This window comes from Marmota marmota, unplaced genomic scaffold (assembly GCF_001458135.2).
Source record: "Marmota marmota marmota unplaced genomic scaffold, marMar, whole genome shotgun sequence".
Taxonomy (NCBI): Eukaryota; Metazoa; Chordata; class Mammalia; order Rodentia; family Sciuridae; genus Marmota; species Marmota marmota.
In genome coordinates this window covers 15,130,619-15,152,970 of record NW_026000037.1, presented here as the reverse complement: position 1 = coordinate 15,152,970, position 22,352 = coordinate 15,130,619, and the positions used below count along the sequence as shown (strand labels likewise).

Sequence of the window (22,352 nt, the reverse complement as noted above, 5' to 3'; positions counted from 1 at the left end):
CACCCACCCACTTGAAGACTCTTTTCTTGGCCTACACTGCACGACAGAGCCCCAGGACTGACTTCCAGGTCTGAAGGTCTCCAATTTGGGGAAAGAGTGACTGAATCACAGAACCAGCTTGCCTCTGCCCCAGCCAGGAGTAGACACCTCCACTCCTCCTACCCATAACCCCTCATTTTCAACTGAATCCAAAACTAGAGATTTAAAAGCAGAACAAAAACCCTTCTCCTGAAACCTCTCAATCCCATTTAAGAGGATGAAAATGGTTGGGCGCAGTAGTGCATACCTGTAATCCCAGTGACGCGGGGAGCTGAGGCAGGAGGATCTCAAGTTCAAAGCCAACCTCTGCAACTTAGCAAGACCCTAAACAACTTAGTGAGACTCTGTCTCAAAATAGAACATAAAAAGGGTTGGGAATGTGGCTCAGTGGTTAAGTGCCTCTGGGTTAAATCCTAGATAGATAGATAAATAGATAGATCGATCAGATGAGGAGTGGATGTAGGGCTGAGGGTTGAGATGGGAAATCCTAGGATGAAAATGTATCACCAACTTTTAAAATTTGAATATAGTGGTCTTAGAGAAACCACTTTTTGGCGGGGAGGAGCATAAAATATACAAAGAAATGAATTGAGCTTAAACAGGACCCAACCCCTTCTTTAATTTATTTTCTTCCTGACTGCCCAAGGGTAAGCTTCTGAACAGGGCCAGACAGAGTGAACCATAGAGGGAGAATTGCAGCATGTCGGGCTCCTCCATGGCTCAGTGTGGTTTATTTATTTTTTATTTTTTAAATGTTTATTTTTTTTTAGTTGTAGTTGGACACAATATCTTTATTTTATTTATTTATTTTTATGCGGTGCTGAGGATTGAACCCAGGGCCTCGCATGTGCTAGGAGAGCGCTCTACCGCTGAGCCACAACCCCAGCCCTCAGTGTGGTCTAGATACCGCTCAGCTGGTAACTCCCAATGCAAAGAGTATTTAAGGGTTCCTGTCTCCCAGGAGCAAAGAGGAGAAAGGCCCAAATTACACCAAAGGCCATTTCTAGACTCGGCCTGGTTTCTATTTTGTGCAGAGGCAGCAAATGCTGAACTGTCCTCACGAGTTCCAGTGACCTTCCTCCTGGAAGGCCTCACCTTCCCTACAAGCCATGGAGTGACCCACAAGGACACCCACATTAAGTTTGTAAAGTCTCTAATGCCACCTAGGAAAGGGCAGGAGGATCGTCTCTTCCCTTCATAGGTAGGGGTGGAGGCGCCCAGGGGTTTCAGCCTCCTCTCTCTCTCTCTCTCTCTCTCTCTCTCTCTCTGCATTGAACTTTCATGTGAGCAACAAGCTGCCTTATCTGGGGGGGGATCTGATTTCTTGCACAAAAATTCCAAAGCATTCTGCCGTTCATTGTTTTTTGTGTTTCTCACGGCTGCGTTTGGCATTCTATTGGCACTTGAGGGTACAATCAAATTCGCTGTCACTCTAGTGACATGAATAATCCTTCCATATTAATGAAATGATAGCTGTCCCTTGCCATCTCTTTTCTCACGCTGATTTCAAATAACATGAATTCCACTTGGGGTGCATTGTAGAAGGATGGAGGTTCTTATTCAACTCCACTATGCGGCAGGGGACAAAGAGATAGTGGAACGATGGACATTCAGAATAACTGGAAAATAATTACTGTGTGGCTCAAAGCTCTATCGTTCATCCATGGAGTGAGAGCTCCTGTCTGGTACGCCACTTGGGCGGCAACCTCAACAATTAGCACTGCCACCACAGGGTTGCGAATTGCATGTGAAAATAGCATTTGTCCAGAAGTGTTCATGCACACTGTCCAGTGCGAACTCAGCCTCATGTCAAGTCCTTTCACATGTTCTGACAGATTCGTGTCTTTCCAGATTTCTCTGATTGGTGCCCCTCAGCCCCTTGACAGTTACCAGAGCTCATAAGCCAAAAGAATAGTTCCTGTTACCATAAGTACTGTGTCTGTGGAGAGATTTTCCAAGCTGTTCCTGGAGCTGGAACAATCCAGTTTTCACTCAGGTCTGTAAGAAAACAGATTAAGGAGAGAATATATGCAAATGTCTATGTTAATGCCACCAAACCTATAACTTGGCCCCATGGTGCCCGAGTTGAGGTTTCTCTTAGTGAAAACTTTTTAGCATTTTAGCATTAATGCATGTTTCCTGTTTTTAAAAGCTTTATTAATGCAAAGAAATGTGGGAAGCAAGAATACTAGGTCACGTAGGAACTTTGCCATAATTTGATATCATCAGGATGGATATCTTTGTGAATATAGAAACTATACATTTAAAAACCATCATTTGTCTTTCCCCAATTTGAAGATATTCCTAATCTTTCATGAGGAAGAAAAATGTGTGTTACCCTTGAACTGTTGGATTGGTTTTCTGTTGGCAGTTTGGGGGCCTCCAAAGAGAAAGGGGTGTCCTCTCGCGAACCTCAGAGGCTCAAGCAGCCACAAAGCCTGGGCATGAGCACCCTCTGTTCATCAAAGATGCAGGACCAAAGATGGCATGCACACAGAGGCCTCCGGGACAGGCTGCCTTCTGAGACCTCCAAAAACTAAGACCAGGTGGAGTTTGCTTGAGAATGGCTGCCGGCGAGATACCCAGGCAGGTTGGGACCTCCCTCCATCGTCCCCCGCTTGCCTTTCCACACTCCCACCATCTTTCCAAAGCCCTTTGCACTCAAACTGAAAGAAATAAAGAAAAGTCATCCCAAGAGCTCCATTGTCCTTACTCAAAAAATGTATGGACTGCAGAAAGCGTGGCTTGGGGGCAAGAGTGTCTCAAATCAGCCTTTATCCTGCTTTGGAGATGGAGATGGAGGGGTGCCCCGACGGCTGCTCTTGGTGTCTTCTTAGCTGACTTGGCTCCCGCAGTGGCCTGCTCCCTTGGGATGATTTCAGTCATTTCCATTTGTGGATTGTCCTCTCCTCCCCGTTGCTGTCTGTTTTGGATGTAAGCACCAGACATCTTTTTTTTTTTTTTAATCCCCACTGTTGGTTCTTGACCTGAGTTCTGGGTCTTTGGCTTCTAGACCCTCCTGATTTTCAAGTCCTTAGTGATTCTATTTCCAGTTGTTGACCTGTTTCTCTGGAGTCCCTCAAGGATTATGATAGGCATAGAGACTTGTGGTTAGCAGCCCTAGAAACCTCACCCTAGGAAGCATTCCCACCATGGCCCATGCCCTAAACCTCACTTTCCAAGTACCATCTTGTGGATTAGCCACTGCACCATTTAAAGGGACGGAGGCCTTTGAGTAGACAGATGCTTCATGTACCACTGGCCACGTTGCTGGGAGTTTATTTCCCTATCTCCTCCGCACAGGGTCAGCACTTCTAGATGTGTATTTCTGTAGCTCTTAGCAAGAAGTAGTCAAAACATTGTGTGAGCAAGGAAGAACTATCATATGAGATACTTTTTTCCGTGATGGGGCTCAAACCCAGGGCCTCCCGCATGCTAGGCAAGTGCTTTACCACTAAGCTACATCCAGCCCTCATACAAGATTTTCAAAACTTCCTCCCCAAAATTCACTCTTCAGCTAAAGGGATGTTGAGGTTTGAAGGAACCATTCCTGTCCTAAAGGGGAAAAGGTTGCCTAGTGCTCCATGTCTCTGCCCACCCCCTCTCTTCCCCATACTCCAGGGTACATTTCCTTTGTCAGGGATGAATCTGGTAGTAAGTTTTAAGGATTTAAATGAATTGTTCTTGCCACCTGCTGACTCCCTTCAAAATGTCTGCAATCTTGAAAAGCTGTCGCTTCCCCAGGAAAGATGTGTACACTGCATTTCCCTGCACCTCCTGACGGCCTCCCTCTCTGCTCACCCCAGCACTTCCCTAGCATATGGACTCAGTTGATTCAAAACAGAGAAACAGAGAAGCACAAACAGAAAATGAAAAGCCACAGATTCTGGCCTCTGGCCACCAGGCAAAGTCACAACCAGGTGGCCCAGAATTCCTCCTGGTGAACCTCCAGAGGACAGCAAGGAGGTTGGGCCCAGCCTGGAACAGCAGCACCAGCCGCCTGCTCCGACCCTACCTGCCCCGAGCACCTTATTACCATTAGATCAAAGGAAGGGAAGCAGTCGGTCTCTCTTCTACATGTTTAATAAAAGAAATAATCATAGTTAGACACATTCCTTTCAGTGGGTGTACAGAAAGAACATTCCATACAAGATAGGTGGGGTGACAGAAAAGCAAATGGCTACCTGCGGAGGAGGCCCTGTGTCCAATGTCTGATGAAGCTAGTTGCTTTAGACACCATGGGAAAGATCAAGGCAATGAGGACAGACAGGAGACCTGCCGTCCTTCTCTTAGGCTGGAAGATTCAACTAATAGGCAAAGTGAGCCCCTCCCCAGACCTGAGTTTGGGGACCTGAGTGTTTTCACTCCATGTCTCAAAGGGGTAGGAAATGTTTCAAAGAGAAAATCTTTCAGAGAAGATACTCAGTCCCCGAACTGATGGCATAAGACACGTTTTTACCTGGAACCACCAACATATTCTTAACTTCAATCACAAATTTCCAGTGACCCAGGCAGCTTTGTCCTGATGAAGTGTTTTGTATTAACCATCTCATAAAAATAGAACACCATCTCTGTGGTAAACGAGATTTAGCAATAAGACCTAGAGCGGTTTTCCGACTATTCCCATCCCAGAAAGAGCTTTAGCCTAGGAAATAATTAGTTATCACATCTGTTACAAAGACTACTTGCTATTAAAACCTTTAATTGGGCCACTCTATAACTTTCATTATTCTTTGTCAGGGCTTTCCTTGATAAAAGGTAGTGAGACCTTTAGCAGGAAAGAGAAAAGTCAGAGAAACAAGTTAAAGAAGCACAAAATTTTAAAGTTTCTTCTCAAAGGAGTTTTGATCCTCTTTCCTGTTACCATTTGGCATTTTTCCCTTCATCCCCAGGACATGTTGTTAGGACTTTGAAAATATTCAAGATATGTACCTACTGTTCTACTTCCCATTAAAAACCAGGTGGTATATTTAAAATACTATTCACATTTAAATACATTCGACTTGTAGAGAGTAAGGAGGACAAGAAATGCTGGAATTATTCACACCCTATTCTTAAGCAGGGCTCACCATCTCTGCCAGATTTCTTGTAGCCTCCTGGGCTAAGAAGAGAGAGAATAACTGGAAGGGTATGAGAGGAGGTGGGACCCAGAGGACAAAGTGAGCCAGACATGTGCCTGTGGTCAAGAGGGCAGAACTCTTACTCTCACCCTCAAATACCTTGCAGTAATGGAACCCCAGCTTCCTCACCCCAGAGCTGCTTCCCAATCCTTCCTGCCCATCAGTGAAGTCCGATGTCTCACCAGCGTGCAGACCTTCCTGTGCCCACCCTCTGCCACCCTTGTTTCCCACATACCCCAGCAAACATTTCAACTCCCTCCCTCCTTGTAGGTGGCTGCCCCTCCCCTTTTCCTCCTCCTTTTCTCATTCACATCCAAACCTGCACTTCTGTCAAGGCTCTCAGTCAAGTCACCCCTTATCCATGCATCTCTTGCCAAGTGGAACCAGAGAATTCTCAGTGACTGGCCCCAGGGCATACAAGCCCTAGTTACCCATGTCCTGTGTGTCTCTCTCTCCCCACCCCCATTTGGGCCCCTTTCCACCATGCCATGACACGACTGTGACCATCCAGGGGTCGCCAGGATGGCTTCGTGGAAACCTAATGGAACCAGAGCACAGCTCTCACAGTTTCACCCTTAACCCACTGGCATCGCCCTTGAGCTTTTCACAAGGTAAAGCCTGTCTTCCCAGTTGGATCTCAGCATCCTGTGGGGCAGCGCCATGGCGGCACCTCTCTTCGTGCCCCCACAACCCCTGCCATTGTGCTGTGGGTGCTGAAGGCCCTCACCCACTCCTTGAGCAATGCTATATTTTAAAAGTGGCATGCTTATCTGAACTGAAATAAAACTTTAATGGCAAGATTTTAATGGAAAATTATATATTCCACATATAAGGTTCTAGCACTCAGATTTCTGGTGCAGGCTTTGTGGCGGATGCTTGTTTTCTGAGTGATAAATGCATTTTGGCCATGAAGTGACAGGATCTTATCTCACATAAAATCCAAAATGTAGCTGGAAACCCAACCCATGCCCATAGGTTCTTGTGTCATAATAAGCAAGTCAGTGTGTGCTCACTTGTTTTGTTTAGCTGTGAGTATTCTCTAAGATCTAGAATCTGAACATGTCACTTGAGGTTTGCATGGTACAGTTCAGTGTCCTGTGAAGGGCATAGGCTCCAGGTTCTGGAGCCAGGTCCCTGAACTCTAAGCAACCCTGGCAATGCATGCTCTAACCCAGTCCTCCTCCTCCTCCTCCTCCTCCTCCTCCTCCTCCTCCTCCTCCTCCTCCTCCTCCTTCTTCTTTTTTCTTAATTTATTTAGTTGCCAATGAACCTTCATTTAATTTATTTATTCTTATGTGGTGCTGAGAATCGAACCCAGTGCCTCACACATGCCAGGCAAGCGCTGAGCCACAACCCCAGCCCTCAGTCCCCCTTCTTTATCCTTCACAGCAAGTGAGTCAGATATTTCACACTTCCAAGGCTCCTACAGGGGTGGGGGTGAGGGGGTGCACGCATCTGACTGTGGGATACATTTGGGCTCTGTCCCCGAAGACCTTGCTACAGCCAATTTCCATGGTGACAGTGGCTGGACTCTGGCCTACCTTCTGAGATAGCTCCTGAGACAGCTCCTGCACCCTGGGTTCTTTCAACACATGTGGGGTTGCTCCCTGGAGGATCACTTTTGTTTACTAATATCGACTCAGTGGCCCCTTCTCTCCTTGGACATTCTCTATGACTACATTAAAAAAAAAAAAAAAAGAATAAAGACCGGTGTGCCAGTGGCTCAGGAGGCTGAGGCAGGAGGATTGCAAGTTCAAACCCAACCTCAGCAACTTAATGAGGCCTTGTCTCTAAATAAAATACAAAAAAGGCTAGGGATGTGGCTCAGTGGTTAAGTGCCCCCGGGTTTAATCCCCATACCAAAAAAAAAAAAAAAGACTGGTTGACTTGGGAGGGATCCAACCACTGCTGATTGAGAAATGGTCTCTTCTTAGGAGGGGGAGGATGAGGAGCAAGACACACCAGGGAGAAAGAAATCAGTTGGGGGCTGGGGATGTGGCTCAAGCGGTAGCGCGCTCGCCTGGCATGCGTGTGGCCCGGGTTCGATCCTCAGCACCACATACAAAGAAAGATGTTGTGTCCACCGAAAACTAAAAAATAAATATTAAAAAATTCTCTCTCTCTCTCTCTCTTTAAAAAAAAAAAAAGAAAGAAAGAAAAGAAATTAGTTGGGGCAAAGTAAAAGATAGGAGGTGTGTCTACCAGGAAAACATGGAGAAACAGGATCCTTAGTGCTGGGGAAGCTTTTCTCAGGTTGGTAGACATCCCAAAGAGCAGGTGTGACCTCCTGTCCTACTCCAGAGTCAATCTGCCCCCTGCTCTGATGTTCACCTCCTGCAAGCAGCCACCTTTGCCAAGTGGCAGGAGTTGTAGAAGCTCACACGGGAAGCTGTGGGTGTGTGACTCTCGAGGATGCTGTCAGGGATCCCACCTGGACACTGAAAGGGGGTCAGCTAGCTGGAGGGAGAATTAACCCAAGAAACTTCTAGAAAAGGATATGGAGGAGGGAGGGATATTGAAGGTACAATTGTGGTAAGGAGGTCAGAGTTGGCTTTAGCTTCTGGTAGAAAGAAATAGAAAACTGGGACTACTTAAAAGACACATAAGCCAAAACATGTAAGTTTTTTCCACAAAGGCTGAGTTGCAAAATATATTGGGCTTATAATCCCCATCTTAGACCTATATTGCTATTGTCAACAGGAATGGGTTTATTCCTCACTTCAAATAAAAGTTTCACATAAATTTCCCTCCCACTCCAGCCTAGATCCATCTACTTTAGCCACCTACTTCGTTTTTATCCTAAGCAAAAAGGCATATTTTCCTTCCTAGAGCTAAGGAACTGGTCTGACCATTTAGAAAAAAAACAAGCCAGGAGTGGAAAGTCTAGGCTCCACCTAACATTTCTAATTTCCTCATTATTATTAATAGTGATAATAATGAGAGCAAATATTTATGAGCGCCAGCTAGTGGCCAGGCTCTGCTGCATTGTACCATCTGAGACAGCTGCCGTGAAAGTGAGTGGAAGTTTAAGATCTGCCAAGGGAGCTGGGCGTGATGGCCCACGCCTGTAATCCCAGTGGCTCAGGAGGCTGAGGCAGGAGGATTGTGAGTTCGGAGCCAGCCTCAGCAAAAACAAGGTGCTAAGTAATTCAGCGAGACCCTGTCTCTAAATAAAATACAAAAAAAAATAGGACTGGGGATGTGGCTCGGTGGTCAAATGCCCCTGAGCCCCTGAGTTCAATCCCTGGTGACAAAAAAAAAAAAAAAAAAAAAAAAAGATCTGCAGCGAGGATGATTCCTAATGATTCCAGACTGCTCTGTCCAGGTAACCGTGTACGGGGTGTGGAGTCAGGGGCTGTGGTTACCGAAATGCAAGTGGAATGAATGGAGAAAACTCTTCAGGTCCGCATTTTCTAAGATCATTTTTATCCCAGTTTGTCCCCAGCTCGTCTCAAGGTTAAGAAAATACCAAAGCCACAGAGGAACTTTGTTCAGGACATTGTACATTCTCTGGGATCATTCGTTTCTTTAAAAAATCATTTACTTCATCTCTAAAATTTCCACTAGCCTCCCCTTTCCCTTTCCCCTTTGAAGAGAGTATTTCAGCCCTAACTACCTGGTCTTTTTTAGTTTCCTATGTTTATGGCTCCCATGTCCATGTGCATATTAATAAATTTGTTATGTTTTTCTCTTGAAAAAAAATAAAGAAAATGTCTGGGCCACATCTATTTTTTTAGAGTCCTCAGGTATATTTACAAAATGAAGAAATGTCTACAGGGTTAAGGGGAGGGAAAAGCCATGTTATAATTTCTGAAAGTGCAGGCCAGTGTAATTATACTCTTAGCAACATATACAGGGAACACAGAAAGAATATTAATTGACAATGAACAGAGAAGTCTCTCCAGTAACAGGGTACAGCTGAAAGCTATAAAATAGATGCTATCTTTCAATCCCATCAGGGCATCTCAGTGTCTCTGTGTCAAAGCTTGATTGAAGAATAGATCTAACAATCTACACTCAAGGGTCTTTGTGGATGTGAGGATCAGGGTCTGTTCTGCCCCAGCCCCACTGGCCCGGGGCGCTCTCTCTGAGCAGGGGTGAGCGCCTCTCCTAGATCTGCTTCCTCCAGTAGCTGGTTTTCAGCCAGAATCTCTAAATATATAAAGTACTAATCCCAGATTTCCCAGTGTTGCTGCTTTTTTCCTGCTTTGCTCGAGTCTCCCGAGTCCTACCTTCCTGAAGCCCCAGCCCCTCCACAGAGAAGGCTGCTGCTCTTAGGAAGGCCGAGGCAAGACCCTCATCACAGGCCACAGCCTCCTGTGACTCAGTGTGTTTTGCCCATAGCCAGGTTCAGCAGTCAGAGAACCAAGAGAGCAGGCTGACAGGTCACCCCTCTGGCAGTGTCAGTGGGACACAGCGTGGGAGTTCTGCAGAAGCAGCTCTTCTCGGCAGTTGGAGCTGCTCTTCCTTGCCCCCCTTCCCAGGTTAGGAGGGTCTGGAACTGATGGAGGAAGCTGAACCCCAGCAGTCCTTCCCTCTTTCCTGTCGGAGCGGCTGCAGTGGAGGGCTCCATGTGGCAGGGTGGTGATGCTCTTGTCTATAAATGGAAACGTTGGCCTGCCTCCCAGTATAACACAAGATAGGCCTGTGCATCCCTTATGCAATCTTTGATGACTTCATCAGAGGGGCAGGACCCTGAGAAAAGGCTGGGGTGGGGGAAATAGTAGCTCGAGAAGAAAGGAAATCTTCCTAGCAGCTCCGTGGAAGACAGCTGAGACCGCTGCCCCTCCTGGCTTGCAAACCAAGGAAAGAAAGGTGGAAACATGCAGTAAATAGGCTAATGGAGCAGCTGATGAGCCACATGTCCTGACAGCAGCCACTTGGATGCTGGCCTCCGTGGGGCAGGTGCCGTCATCTAGAAGCTCAGGCTTGCTTCCCCACAGAGAAGGTGACCTGTGGAGGCAAGGGGCAGTCTCTTACATCTCTCAAGTTCTTGAACTCTCAAGATCTGGCTGGCTTGGTCCCTGCTCTGTGGTTTCCAGCCTAGAATGGAGAAGAGCCACAGAGATCAGGGTAGTGAGCTCAACCAGGTGGATCAAAGGATTCCTGGAAGATGGTCAGTGCCCTTCAGAGCCTTGCCTGGGACGTGGGAGCTGTTTGTTGAAGCAAGGAAAAGCCAGCCTGTGTGTAGAATCTGGACCCCAAAATCAGTGGATCACACTATGTGTAGGCCTTGAGGGAAGAACTTTCATACTCCAGAGCATAAAGTAGGCTCAAGGAAAATTAGTCCAGTCCTAGACATGACCTGGGTCCCCCTGTGAACTTAGTACGTGGCAGTTTAGACTATTAAGGAGTTTATTTTAATAGTATATTAGTTAAAAGTAATATACATTCATAATGGAAAATTTGAAAGAATATAAAAATTAAAGTCACAAAAACTTTGTCTAGCAATATTATTATGTGGCAGTATTTTAGAAACTGTTTCTATTTCCTTTCTCCCAACTATATATTGTGGGCCTTTCTCCATGTGATTAGCTAGTCTGAGAAGGCATGATTTTTATTGGCTGCCCTGTATTCATGGTATGGATATGCCATAATTTATTCAATCAGGCTTCTATTGTTGCACACTAATGAACTTTTAACCAATTTGGAGTTGCTTTGGTGGTGGAATTAAACACAACAAAGGGATCAAAAGGACTCTATAATTTACATCAAAGGCAGAGGAAAAAACATAACTCTCCAAGTTGTGTCTTCACTGAAGGGACTTATGGTAAAGATGGTCAAAGTGCTGATAAGGACAAATGGTATTTTTGTTATTTTTACCCCCAAGGAAGTCCTTGAAAGCCCAGCCTTCCCTGTGCCTGATGGCACTCTCACCAAGCTGACCACTTTAACTCTTTCCTTAATAGTTAGCAGAGGGTCCCATCCTTAGCTCAGACAAGCAGTTCTTCATAGGGCCATCTCCACCACCAACACTACCCATCCCTACCACCACCCCAGTTGCACCTCATATACCTCATATTCCGTCTGCCAGATTCTATCATAGCCAATTAGTTGAGTTCAGCAAATATTCATTATTTGAACTTTGGACCAGTTCTGTGCTGGATGCTGGGAAAGTCACAGTCATGGTCCCCAAGGAACTAAAGACCTTGCCAGTAAAGAGGCCATATGATATCACCCTGCCAGAAAATTATAACTTGAAGCACTTGGGAAAACACAACTTTCTACTACCCCCAGGTTACACAGTAAGAATCAGTAGGTATACAGTCATGTGTATGCCATGATCAGAAGCATGGAAAATATTATTGCTTACCAGGTAAAGGCTAAAAGGAAGAAGAAAAGCACATCAAAATATTAACAATGGTTATGCTTGAGTGTTAAAAAGGAGAATTGCTTTTTTTTTTTTTTCTTTATTTCCCTGCATTGCTTTTTAAGTTTCCCCCAAATGATTGGGCATGGAGGGCAGGGTGGGAATCAGCCAACCATGTATTTTTAAAATATAGTTGTCCTTAGTTATCCCTTGGGATTGGTTCCAAGACACTACCCCTCACCCCCACTAATACTGTGGCTGCTCAGCTCCCTCATATAAAATGGCATAGTGTTTGCATAGAACCCACACACATCGTCTCATATACTTGGTCATCTCTGGATTACTTACAATACCTAATACAACACAAATGCTATGTCAATAGTGTTAATACTGTATTTAGGGAATAATACAAGAAAAAGTCTATACATGTCAGCACAGATGTACTGTCTTTTTGAAGATTTTTGATGCTCAAGTGCAGAACCCACAGATGAAGAAGGCCAACTATGGTTACTTTATCCAATGTCTAGGTAGAAACTCCATTCTGCTCATTGAAATTTAGAAAAAATGCCAAGTTGAAAGTCCTGGTCCCCACTTTTGCAGGAGCTAAGCTAGAACCTCAGACTTCCCTCACCCCAGAGGATGCGCTACATGACCAAGAGCTAAGGCAGTATGACCACAGCTGCTTGTTTTGTGGTCAGAGTGTGCCAGTCACTGGTCCCACAGGGGAGCTGAGTTCCTGTCCAAGTCTGCTGGGTTCCCCCAATGCAGACTGCTTCTTCTTGAAGGTTAAACAAAGAACTTTGCTGAAACCATTTAGCAACCCAACTATTGGGCCCTAAGTTACTGCTATTTCTATGATAAGATTCCTAAATTAATAATCAGTGCCCTTAAATGCAATTATCTTGGGGTTACAACCACCACACATCATAAAGCAACCCTTTTAATCCACCCTTCTTTAATAATCTTCTGAAACACAGGGGTGTAAATGAGATGGATCTTATTGGGACTCTGCTATAAATTTATTGTAAGCAGTTCTCCAAACCTACAGTGCAAAATCGTTTTGGAGAAAGGGAAATCTGTACAAGATATCACCATACAGAAACCACATTTCTTCCCTGACACTTGATCAACTTCAAAGGGGATTCTAAGGTCTTATTTTATGTTTTGTTTCTTTCTCCCATGTATGATTGGATTGTCTAATCTTATGCCCTTTCTTTAAATGTCAAGGTTGATACATCAGGGGCAGCCTGATTTGGGTACCAGGCAGTAAACTTTAACATGATGTATATTTTTTATTCACTTTCAGTTTCATTCTTTGATCCTAGTCACTCTACCTTTTTATTCTGGGTCCATTCCTTTCCCTTTCGGGGATTCTTTTCCCCATAATGCTCCTGGGTGGTCTGCTCAATTAAGACTAAATGCACATGACAGTGATGGAGAAGTCAGAATCCCAGAGATGCCACCACCCACTGTGGAACATCAGACAAGTCTCTTAACCTCCCCCAGAGACTGGGGGTGGGGAGGCTGATCAAGAAAATAATTGAATTAAACAGGTGAAAGCACCTGGCAGAGTGCTCTGTCTGTTGTAGGTGCCTCGTTCATGTTTAGTTTATCTTCTTCCATTGTATGGTCTTCTCCATATTTGGAGAACCCTTTCCAACCAGAGGGGACTTTCTTCAAATCACAGCTTTCTATGGTGCTGCCTTAATATCACACCAAGGGAAGTCTAGTGACGCTGATGCTCCCTTAGCAACGCATTGCAACAGATGCAGTCGGGCTGCACCTACCTCAGTTGGGCTGCCCCTCAGCCTCCACAGCAGAGCTACAACTGGAGTACTCTCCTTCCTGGAAGAATCACGGCCCTGAACTCCCTTTGGAATTCTTGGGTTTGCATAGCAAACCTCACTGCCCTGAGCAAATGAGAGTTTTGTCCAAATGAGAAGAATTTGCAATAAAACATAAGCAACTCAGCACTCTGGCTTGCCTTTGAAAATGCAGGTGTGTAACCTATTTCAGGCCTAGGTTATATGGTCAGTGACCAAGAGCCTGGATTAAATTTGTCCCAGTGATTCTCAAACTATGGAGCATGGGCAATCACCTGGAAATCTTGTTAAAACACCCCCAGAGGATCTGATTCAGGGGCCTGGGGTTGAACCTGGGAACATGCATTTCAAACCAGCTCCCAAGTGATGCTAATGCTGCTGCTTCTGGAAACACACTTCAAGAACCCCTGATTTAGCCTCTGATTGTACCCAAGGGGGGGCGGGAGTTAGCATCTTAATCATTTGCATCTCCAAATTTCCATTGTCAAGGAGGAGTCAAATCTGATTTTCATTTCAGGGGATGGGTACTGAGCTGGAGAGATCAGATGGCTTGCTTGTACCTGTGGCCGACACCGCCAGGGGCCTGGTTCAGCCCCACCGTGGTTGTCCCTGGCTGCTCCCTGCCTTGAGACTGTTGAACTCTTGCCAAACCCTGTGATGTTAGCTTTCACCTCTCACAGACCTCCACCTCTGAAACTCAAAACTTGATAGTACCTTGACAGGAGAGAGCTTCTGCATACCGAGAGGTTGGACATAGAGGTCTTCTGATAAATAGAATTTAGTGGAAATTCCATTTGGCCCAAAGATTGATTTAAAACAACAAAAAAAAATTACTTGACCCAGTTAGAGTGTGTGTGTGTGTGTGTGTGTGTGTGTGTGTGTGTGTGTAACACAGATTTGTTTTCTGGGACATCTTTTATGTTTATTCATTTATTCCTACTTCCTAGCCACGACCGTGACTGTCCATTCGTACTTCCCTTCGGTATCCCGCAGACCACTGGCACAAGCGGAGTGGCAGAGCCAGGCAATGCGCGCGCTGGCTGAGGCCCTCGGAGACCCCAGGGCTGGGGCCTGGCCTGGCCACGCGCCCTACCAGCGCGGGGACCCTGGAGCCGGCTTCTTTGTTAGGGCCGCGTGCACAGGGAGACCAGGAGCGCACGGGCCCCACTGCCGCCTGCTTAGCCCCAGGCCCCGAAGGACTTGTAAGCAGACAGGCTCGAGTCGAGAGGGTAAATTACGCACCCGGGGACTTTTTAACGAAAATCCTAAATTTCATTTAGGCTGCTGGTAGACCGCGCGGTGGCAGAGCCCAGGCGGTGGCTGCAACAGTCCCCGGGCCCGCGCCTCCGCCCTTCCCCGCGCGCGCCTGGTGCAGCCCGGACCACCGGGAAGCCAATCCCTCTCGGACTGCGCGACCCGGGCCCATCGGCGGTCCCCTCCCGCCCCCAGCCTGTCCCCTCTCCCTTCCGTTTCCTTCCACGTCCTCTTCCCGCGCCCTCCCCCACCTGCAGCCCTCCCCGCGGGCTGGGAGGAAAGTCGGTAATAAGAAACCAGTTCGGTGTCACTCGGAGAGGGGGGAGATAACCCCAGAGATACACGGCAACGGAGAGAGAACTCATTTTGTGTAAAGAGGGCCTCGAGTCACCAGGGAATTCCTGGATTGTCTCAGGCTGTCGTGTGTGATGTCCATCACGCCGTGCGAACACCATCTGCTCGGTATTATGCTCTCAGTTGCCAGGCTACCTGCTGTACGCAGTAACACTTGACTGCCTGGCTCCACGTCCGCAGCGGCGGCCCAGACGCGCGGGGCGGGGGAGAGCCGAGTCCTGATTAAGCCATCTGCAAGGGGAGGGGACGCGGGCGGAGCCGGCGGCCGCGTGCTGAGCGCCGGGCTGACACCACCATCTGCTGGGGCGCGCGGAGAACAGCAGCTGCTCCCAGGGCCCCGACGAGGAACGCCTGAAAAAGGCCCGATTCAGCTCTGGGCATTTTCAAGCCCGTTATTCACGACGTCGTTGTCACCCCGGCCTCATCCCTGCCGGCAGCCTTTTGTGACAGTCCCTCCCAGGAGCCCGCAGTCTTTGGTTCGCTGCCAGTAACCCCGGCCCCTCTCACCCAAACACCGTGCATGTTCTTGAAAACACTTCAGAGAAAATCAAGCTTCCCTGCGCGCAGATTTATAAATAAACAGCTGGCTGTTCTTGGGAGATATTTTTACCACAGCTGTTTTTTTTTTGAAGTCGAAAACTGACTGGGGGAGGTAAGGGTGTTTTTTTACACCTCCCACCTCACTGGAGCCTTTAGAAGATGGCTAAGTTCTTGTCCCTGGAGGGGGGAAGATGTGTAAAACAGGTTCATTGGGTTTGATTTCTTGTTCCTTCCTTTATTTTACTGGAGAGTGAGAAGATTTGGAGAGTAATGAAGATCTATGTAGCCAATTGGATTTGAGGGGAAGAGAATGTATTAAGATTCTGTGGAGAAAGCAAGGGAGGTCGTTGGGCAGGGAGTGGAGAACAAGCCAGTAATTAAAACTAAAAATACTGCATCATTTGGCTTCCAGGCATTACATGTCGCATGAAGAAAGCTCAGCCTGGTTTCCTCTAATTGCACCACACAGTGTGTGTCCTCCTTAGAAACAAGAGCAGAGACTTGAAATCATGAAATTTGACAGACTATTTCTCATTAAGCCTTCTTAGACTGGAGGTTAAAAGAAGTCTGTAATGTGAAGGAGCTCCGCCAGCTTAATTTGTAATGCAAGTCACTTGATGCGCCTTCACACTTTGCAATACACACCTGAGGCTGGGGCGGTAGGTGACTCTCACCTGCTGTTGAATGTAGCAGAGCTTGCTGGGAAGGTACTGAGATGTTTCATTGGTGATCCTTCACCAGTGCACACAGCCCTCCTGCCTGTGTTCTTCAGTGAGGAACCCCAAAGCATAACTTTGGGGAGAGGATCCTTTGGGGAAATAATGGAATTCTTGGAAGTAATCACTATTCTATCCCTTTGGGAGTATTTTTCCCCCACAGGGGGAAAAAAAAGTGGCTCAATAGATGAACATCATCACCCCATTTGCCTCTCCCTTTGTTTTCCCTTTGGAGAGAAATCTGGGAAAGCGAAGGTTCCCGCTCCTCCCCTGGGGCATACTCTCCAGCTGTGTGGAGCTGGTCACACAGGACAAGAATACCTCAAAGTGCACAAAGAAAACAGGGCCAGTCAGGGCAGCCCTCTCAAAAACTCAAGGTACAAAAACCTGTTATCTTTCCTTGGGTCTCATTTCTCTTCAACTTCCTTCTCCTTTTCAAAACTGGAAAACATGAAATATACTGAAACATGCAGAAAAAATACTTTATATCAATATTCTTGCTGATGGACTATGCATCAGTGTAAACTGGCTTGTAAACGTGTTAAGTCAGCCATTTGGATGGGTGGCAAGAAACAGCTCTATCCTGTCAGAAGGAAGGGCTTGGAAAGCAGGTAGCAAGTGTTAGGGAGAAAGAAGACCCTGAAATATCTAGACCTCTGCAAGGGTCAGGCATAAAATAAACTTTTTGGAGACATCATGATTTGGGGCTTTTTTTTTTTTTGGCATTAGACTTTTTTTTAGCAACATTAAAAATATTGCATGGCTCTCTACCTAATTACAGATAAAAATGCACACCCTAAAAAAGTTTTATGAACTTCAGGGCCAGCATTTATGTGTGACACTGCACATTCTTGAGAGACACGCTAGATATTTGGTCTACAGGCCACTCTTAAGTGTGCATCTGACCCCGTGCATAGCCTAGACAGGGCCAGGGCAAGTGGAAAGAATCTTGCATTTAGAACCAAGCTCAGCATTCTAGGTCTGCTAGTTAGGGGTCATTCACTTACTAGTTGTTTTGCCCTGATTGCTACACTAACTAGCAGAATTTCTTGAGCCACTGTTGCTGGGGTAAGAGGAGGAGTGTGTTGTGTTGTGGTCTTTGTTTTTGTTTAATCTGTTGGTTTGGGTGGATGGAAAGAGGGAAGAAGTGCAACCAAAGGTGTGGTGTAGATGGAAATCCGCGGGTGGAAGGAAAAGTCTGTGAGGCTCGTTAGCTCAGCTGGTTAGAGCTTGGTGCTGATAACCCCAAGGTCGGGGGTTCGTTCCCCGTACAGGCCACCAAATGCCGCAGTCTGGCTGGGCACAAATCACGAGCCACTCAAGCAGGTACAAACTTTATTTCCAAAACTCCCGCGAATATATCACGAATGCGGCCTTCTCCCGGGACACACTACTCCAACAGGAACTCCCTCCTCCGGATTCCCTCCTACCGCACTTCCCCAACCAATGGGAACTTTCCAGGAGTCCCTGAGAGCTCTAAAGTAGCAGGCCAAGGCAGACAGCAGGGGTCTAATCTCCAATTGAATGCACATCTTAACATAATCATTATCATCTCAATGGCTTGCTGGCATCACCTTTCAACCAAAAATGCCATGGTCATTCCTACTTGGCTATGGCTCTCAGCATCAACCTATACAGTGGGAGGAAACTGGAGTACAGCAAGCTGGGGTCGTGGGGAATTAAATCCAGGACTCTCCGTCTAGGACAGAGATGAACTCTGTGTTTTGAGAGGAAACTGCCAGCATGATCAACAATATCTACCTTAAAAGATAGCAACACGAAAGAGGAAAATGCTAAAATCAATTCACATTGTAATAATTTTTAAAACAACCACAGAGTTGTTCACATTCCTTTAGGTCTCATGATAGTCACTCAGGGTATGGCCATTTTTGTCCTTATAGCTATACCCACTTAATTTGTATATACCTCAGAAATCAGCTCCTCTAGGTTCAGGTTAGTTGATTAAAACTTTAATGATCTAGAAGTATTTCTGCAGAACAATACTTGCCATTACCAGATGTGCTTGGTAGACGTGTCTAGAATCCAAATCTCATCCCACACCTGATGTCCCATCAACTATTTTTCCTACATAGTGCCCTCTCTGCCAGCTGTTTAGACCTCTCTGAGCACATCCTCCAGTCCTTGGGCTTCAGGGGATTAGCTCTCTATCACTTTCTATCCCCTCAGGACCCCAGTCCTTAAAAATTGCCATTATTTGACTCCCTGACATACAATTATAGAATCAAGAGTCCCAATCCAGCCCCCCACATTCAAATCATCCTAGACACATGAGACACGATTCCATTTTTAAAGATGTTCAGCGATTACACAGCTTTGGTCAAAATAAAACATTGCCAATTCTCACCATCCACAACTCTGACCAGCAAGATTTTTAAATCCCTTCAATGTTGTAATCAATTAGAATAACATCAAATATCAGATCTGTTGATTTTTTTAAAAAATCCAGCATTTTTCTGGGTTTGTCCCTCCTACTTGCTAAGATGTCCATTTTGGCCAAATGGATGGTAAGGAGGAAGAATCATGGGCGAGGTCAGGATGCCACCTCCATGATGATGGTGAGCCCAGCCTGAGGGCTTATTCCTTTTCCTAGGAGCGCACGGAAATGAGTTGAAAATCCAGTTCATATCCTTTAGTTTCACCTGAAACACACTGGACTTGGCTCAGACTTCCCAAATTGTGACAAAGCCACGCTCTGTCACAATCCCCTGTAGCCTCTGTTTCTACTGAGGGAAGGCCGGGTTTGAGGACTGCTGGATTGTTTTTATAGAAATATAATGGGTGCCCCTGAGAACCCCTAGGGTCTGCTCCCTTCCCCCTCCCAGGGCTTTCCCCTGAGAGGGCAGCGAGTGTCCAAGAGGAATCACTGCATCCATCTCTCTTCTTGTCCCCCCAGGAGCCACACCCAGTTGGGCTTCCCCGGACCACAGGCCCTTTGCAGTCCTCTGTGCCCCCAGGCTCGAGCAGCATGGTCTCTGGGGCCAGTCCTGCTGGTCCCGGCTTCCTGGGCAGCCAGCCTCAGGCAGCCATCATGAAGCAGATGCTGATTGATCAGCGGGCTCAGCTGATGGAGCAGCAGAAGCAACAGTTCCTGCGGGAGCAGAGGCAGCAGCAGCAGCAGCAGCAGCAGCAGCAGATTCTGGCTGAGCAGGTACTGTGCCTCCGTGGTGTGGTCCATCCATTCAGCAAGCACTTATGTGGCACCTGCTGTCTGTGAGGGACTCACCACAATCCCTGTCCCCGGCACACAGACCAGCAATTCCCAGGACCATAGAAGAACCTACAGAATTTAGAGCTTTTCAATTAGTTAGGCTTTTTCCTCTAATGAATTAGTTTGTTCTTAAAAGGCAAGCTTCAGCCATCAATTTGAAGGCCCATTTGTCAGAGACAGTTCTTCAATCCGAGGCTGGCTCCTTGTCTTCTGGATCCTGGTACAGGGATCTGCGTCATCAGCCTGCAGTGGGGGCTGGCTCTCATTCTTCTGAGGCCCTCATATTTCTAGCATGAAGCAAAAAAAATAATAATTCCAGGAACTTTGTTTCTTGGGAGGAAAGTGGCAGGAGGAGGGACTGCGGAGAATTCTGCAGAATTGGTCACAAACAATGGACCGGGAACAATAGCAGAACAATAGGGCCTGCAGAACCACCTGGAAACCTGAACTGGGGGTCACAGAGAGGGTGAAAACTTAAGAAAGTTCCTGACAGTTTTTAAAACAGCTCGGGAAATCTGTGAGTTAAAGAAAGGCCTGACACAAATACACCACTACCTTAGGCATCTTTGTCCACCCGTGCCATATAATTCCTCCAGCTTTGAAAGAAAGCCTTCCCTGCAGACCGCTCCTGTAGGTTTTGATTTGTTTTGTTTTTACAGATGCCTGAGCCTGATTTAGTATTATCCCAGGGAGGGCCTGAGGCCGCCTGCAAGAGATCCCCAGATGGCCCCTGTGGGGGCCTGCCCAGGGGATCTCACACAGCAGCTTCTTTATTGTGAGAGGTGGGAGGTTGTCATATAAGGCTCAAGGCCCAACATGGCTCTGACGCATAGTAATCCTTCTAGAATGTTCCTAATGAGATCAGAATTCTAGAAATTTACAAAGCATCCACCACCGCCTATTTACAAGATACCAGGTAGGACACAGGTATCTCGATGTCCCTACTAACCAAGAACAGCAGTTCGAAGTAACACCAGTTATCCCCCAAAGAGAAAAATTGTCCTGTTGGGCACAGTTCACTCATGTTCCCTGTTTTTGCTTTGCTTCCTGAACAGCTGTGTAATTATCTCCCTTTTTACCAAGGTCAGTCAGCCGCCTGGCAGCTATTGTACAAACAAACCTCTATCCCTCTCACCCTGCATAAGGTGTGTGACAAGCAGCCATGCTAATATCTCTCAGGCAGTGATAAATGGAACTGCAGAGGGAAGCCGGGTTTTATAAATCCTCTCCTCGGCCAATCCCAGGAAATTTCAGGTGTGCCTGAGATGTTGAGTGATGGCTTTTGATACGTGTGCTGCCACCAAAGCACAGGGAGAAATCAGGGTGACCAGGCAGAAATCGCAGTGCCAGTCCCAGGATGTTCCTGCTCAGGAGCCAGATCAGCCAAGCCCTGGGGGAATAAAGAAGGAGGTGGGAGCGTGTAGAAGGAGATGTATCAAATGATGCCCAGAGATCAAGAGGTGAGAAAATGAGCGAGACCCCTCGGAATCCAGGACATGGAGAGAGAGAGGACTCCTTGGAAAAGATGGCAGGGGGACTGTGACCTGAATGCAATTCTTTAGCAACCGTGTGTATTTATAATAGGGGTCCAAGTCGAGATTATTTTACTCAGGGTGAGAACCTGCCCATCCTCTTGCTTGCAGTGGTGATTTTGAAACAAACCACTTGGCCTCTGACTTCGTCTACCAGATTAAGTTTGAATAATTTCCTTCATATAGCTGGTTTCACAATCGCATGAGATAATGTGTACAAATGCCTTTGGAGGCTGTATGCTCTGTACTAACTTATATGGGGACCCAACGTGAAGAGCTGCAACCCATGTGCCAGCCACATCAGAATGGCATCTTGCCCTGAGCCTGCAGATAGCACTTATTAGTGCAGGCTCTACTGGGGGGTCTCCAAGTGGTGAGCTGTCAACTTTTTGCTAGAGAATGAATACTGCCTATCACATCAACACCTTGCTGATTTTCTGTCTCTGCAGCTTTGAAAGTGTCCCAGCAATTTTTAATTTTGGAAACAGTGTATTGGAAACACTTGGGTTTCCTGAAAAGCCATATGAGGGAAAACAGAAGGATTTGGGATCACAGATCTGTGGGAACTTTAAACTGATTCTCGTTGAAAGCAGGCATGGGTTAACATTAAATGCCTCACTCTCCAGGAGCAAGGCCCTGTCACTTCTCATCTGTTCACAAAGGGTCAACAGAACTGGGAATTTTAGATATGAAAGAAATTAAGATAGTGAAGCCCAATCATTTTACAAATGAGGAAATTAAGGTGTCATGGTTTGGATATGAAATATACCCCAAAAGCTCCAGTTAGTAAAGGAATATGTAGGTGAGGAGACTGGATTATGAGAGCTGTAACCTAATCAGTTTATCCTAGTTTGATTGACTCACTGATTGGTAACTGCAAGCAGGAGGTGGGTCACTGGGGAATGCCCCGGAAGGGTCCTTCTTCCTTATGGCGCCTTCCTCTCCCTTCCTCTCTCTACTTCCTGGGAACCATGAGTAGAGCCGGGGTCCTCTACCATACCCTTCTGCCACGATGGCCTGCCTTACTTGGGTCCAGAGCAATGGAGTCCGTCAACCGTGCACTGAACCTCTAAAACCATGAGCCAAAAATAAACTTTTCTTCCCTAAGTTGTTCTTGTCAGGTATGTCAGTCACAGTGACGAAAGCTCACACTTAAGGCCAGGGAGCTTACGTGATTTATTTGAGATCACAGAACTAGGGAGAGGCAGAGCCAAGAGGGAAATGGGACTCCTGACCCCTGACTCCAGGCCATAGCCCAGGTTTGTTGCTCTCTGTGAGTGGCACAGTTTAATCCTTTTTTTTTTTTTTTTTTAATGCTGGGAATCAAACCCCAGGCCTTGAGCATGCTAGGCAAGTGCTCTGCCACTGAACTATACCCCAGACCTAAATTCCTGCATATTAGGGGAAGTTCAGCTGAGGAGAAACTTTTAAATGC

General features: G+C 46.6%; 1 protein-coding gene across 2 annotated transcripts in view; it reads left to right on the top strand.

Annotated features, from left to right (window-relative positions):
• Maml3 (mastermind like transcriptional coactivator 3) overlaps positions 1–22,352 on the top strand; it is a 394,119-nt gene that overhangs the window by 360,885 nt on the left and 10,882 nt on the right. For both annotated transcript variants that reach the window (XM_048812083.1, XM_015479054.2), the window contains exon 3: positions 19,071–19,325. In XM_048812083.1, coding sequence (XP_048668040.1) covers positions 19,071–19,325 — 255 coding nt within the window. The remainder of the gene's footprint in view (positions 1–19,070; positions 19,326–22,352) is intronic.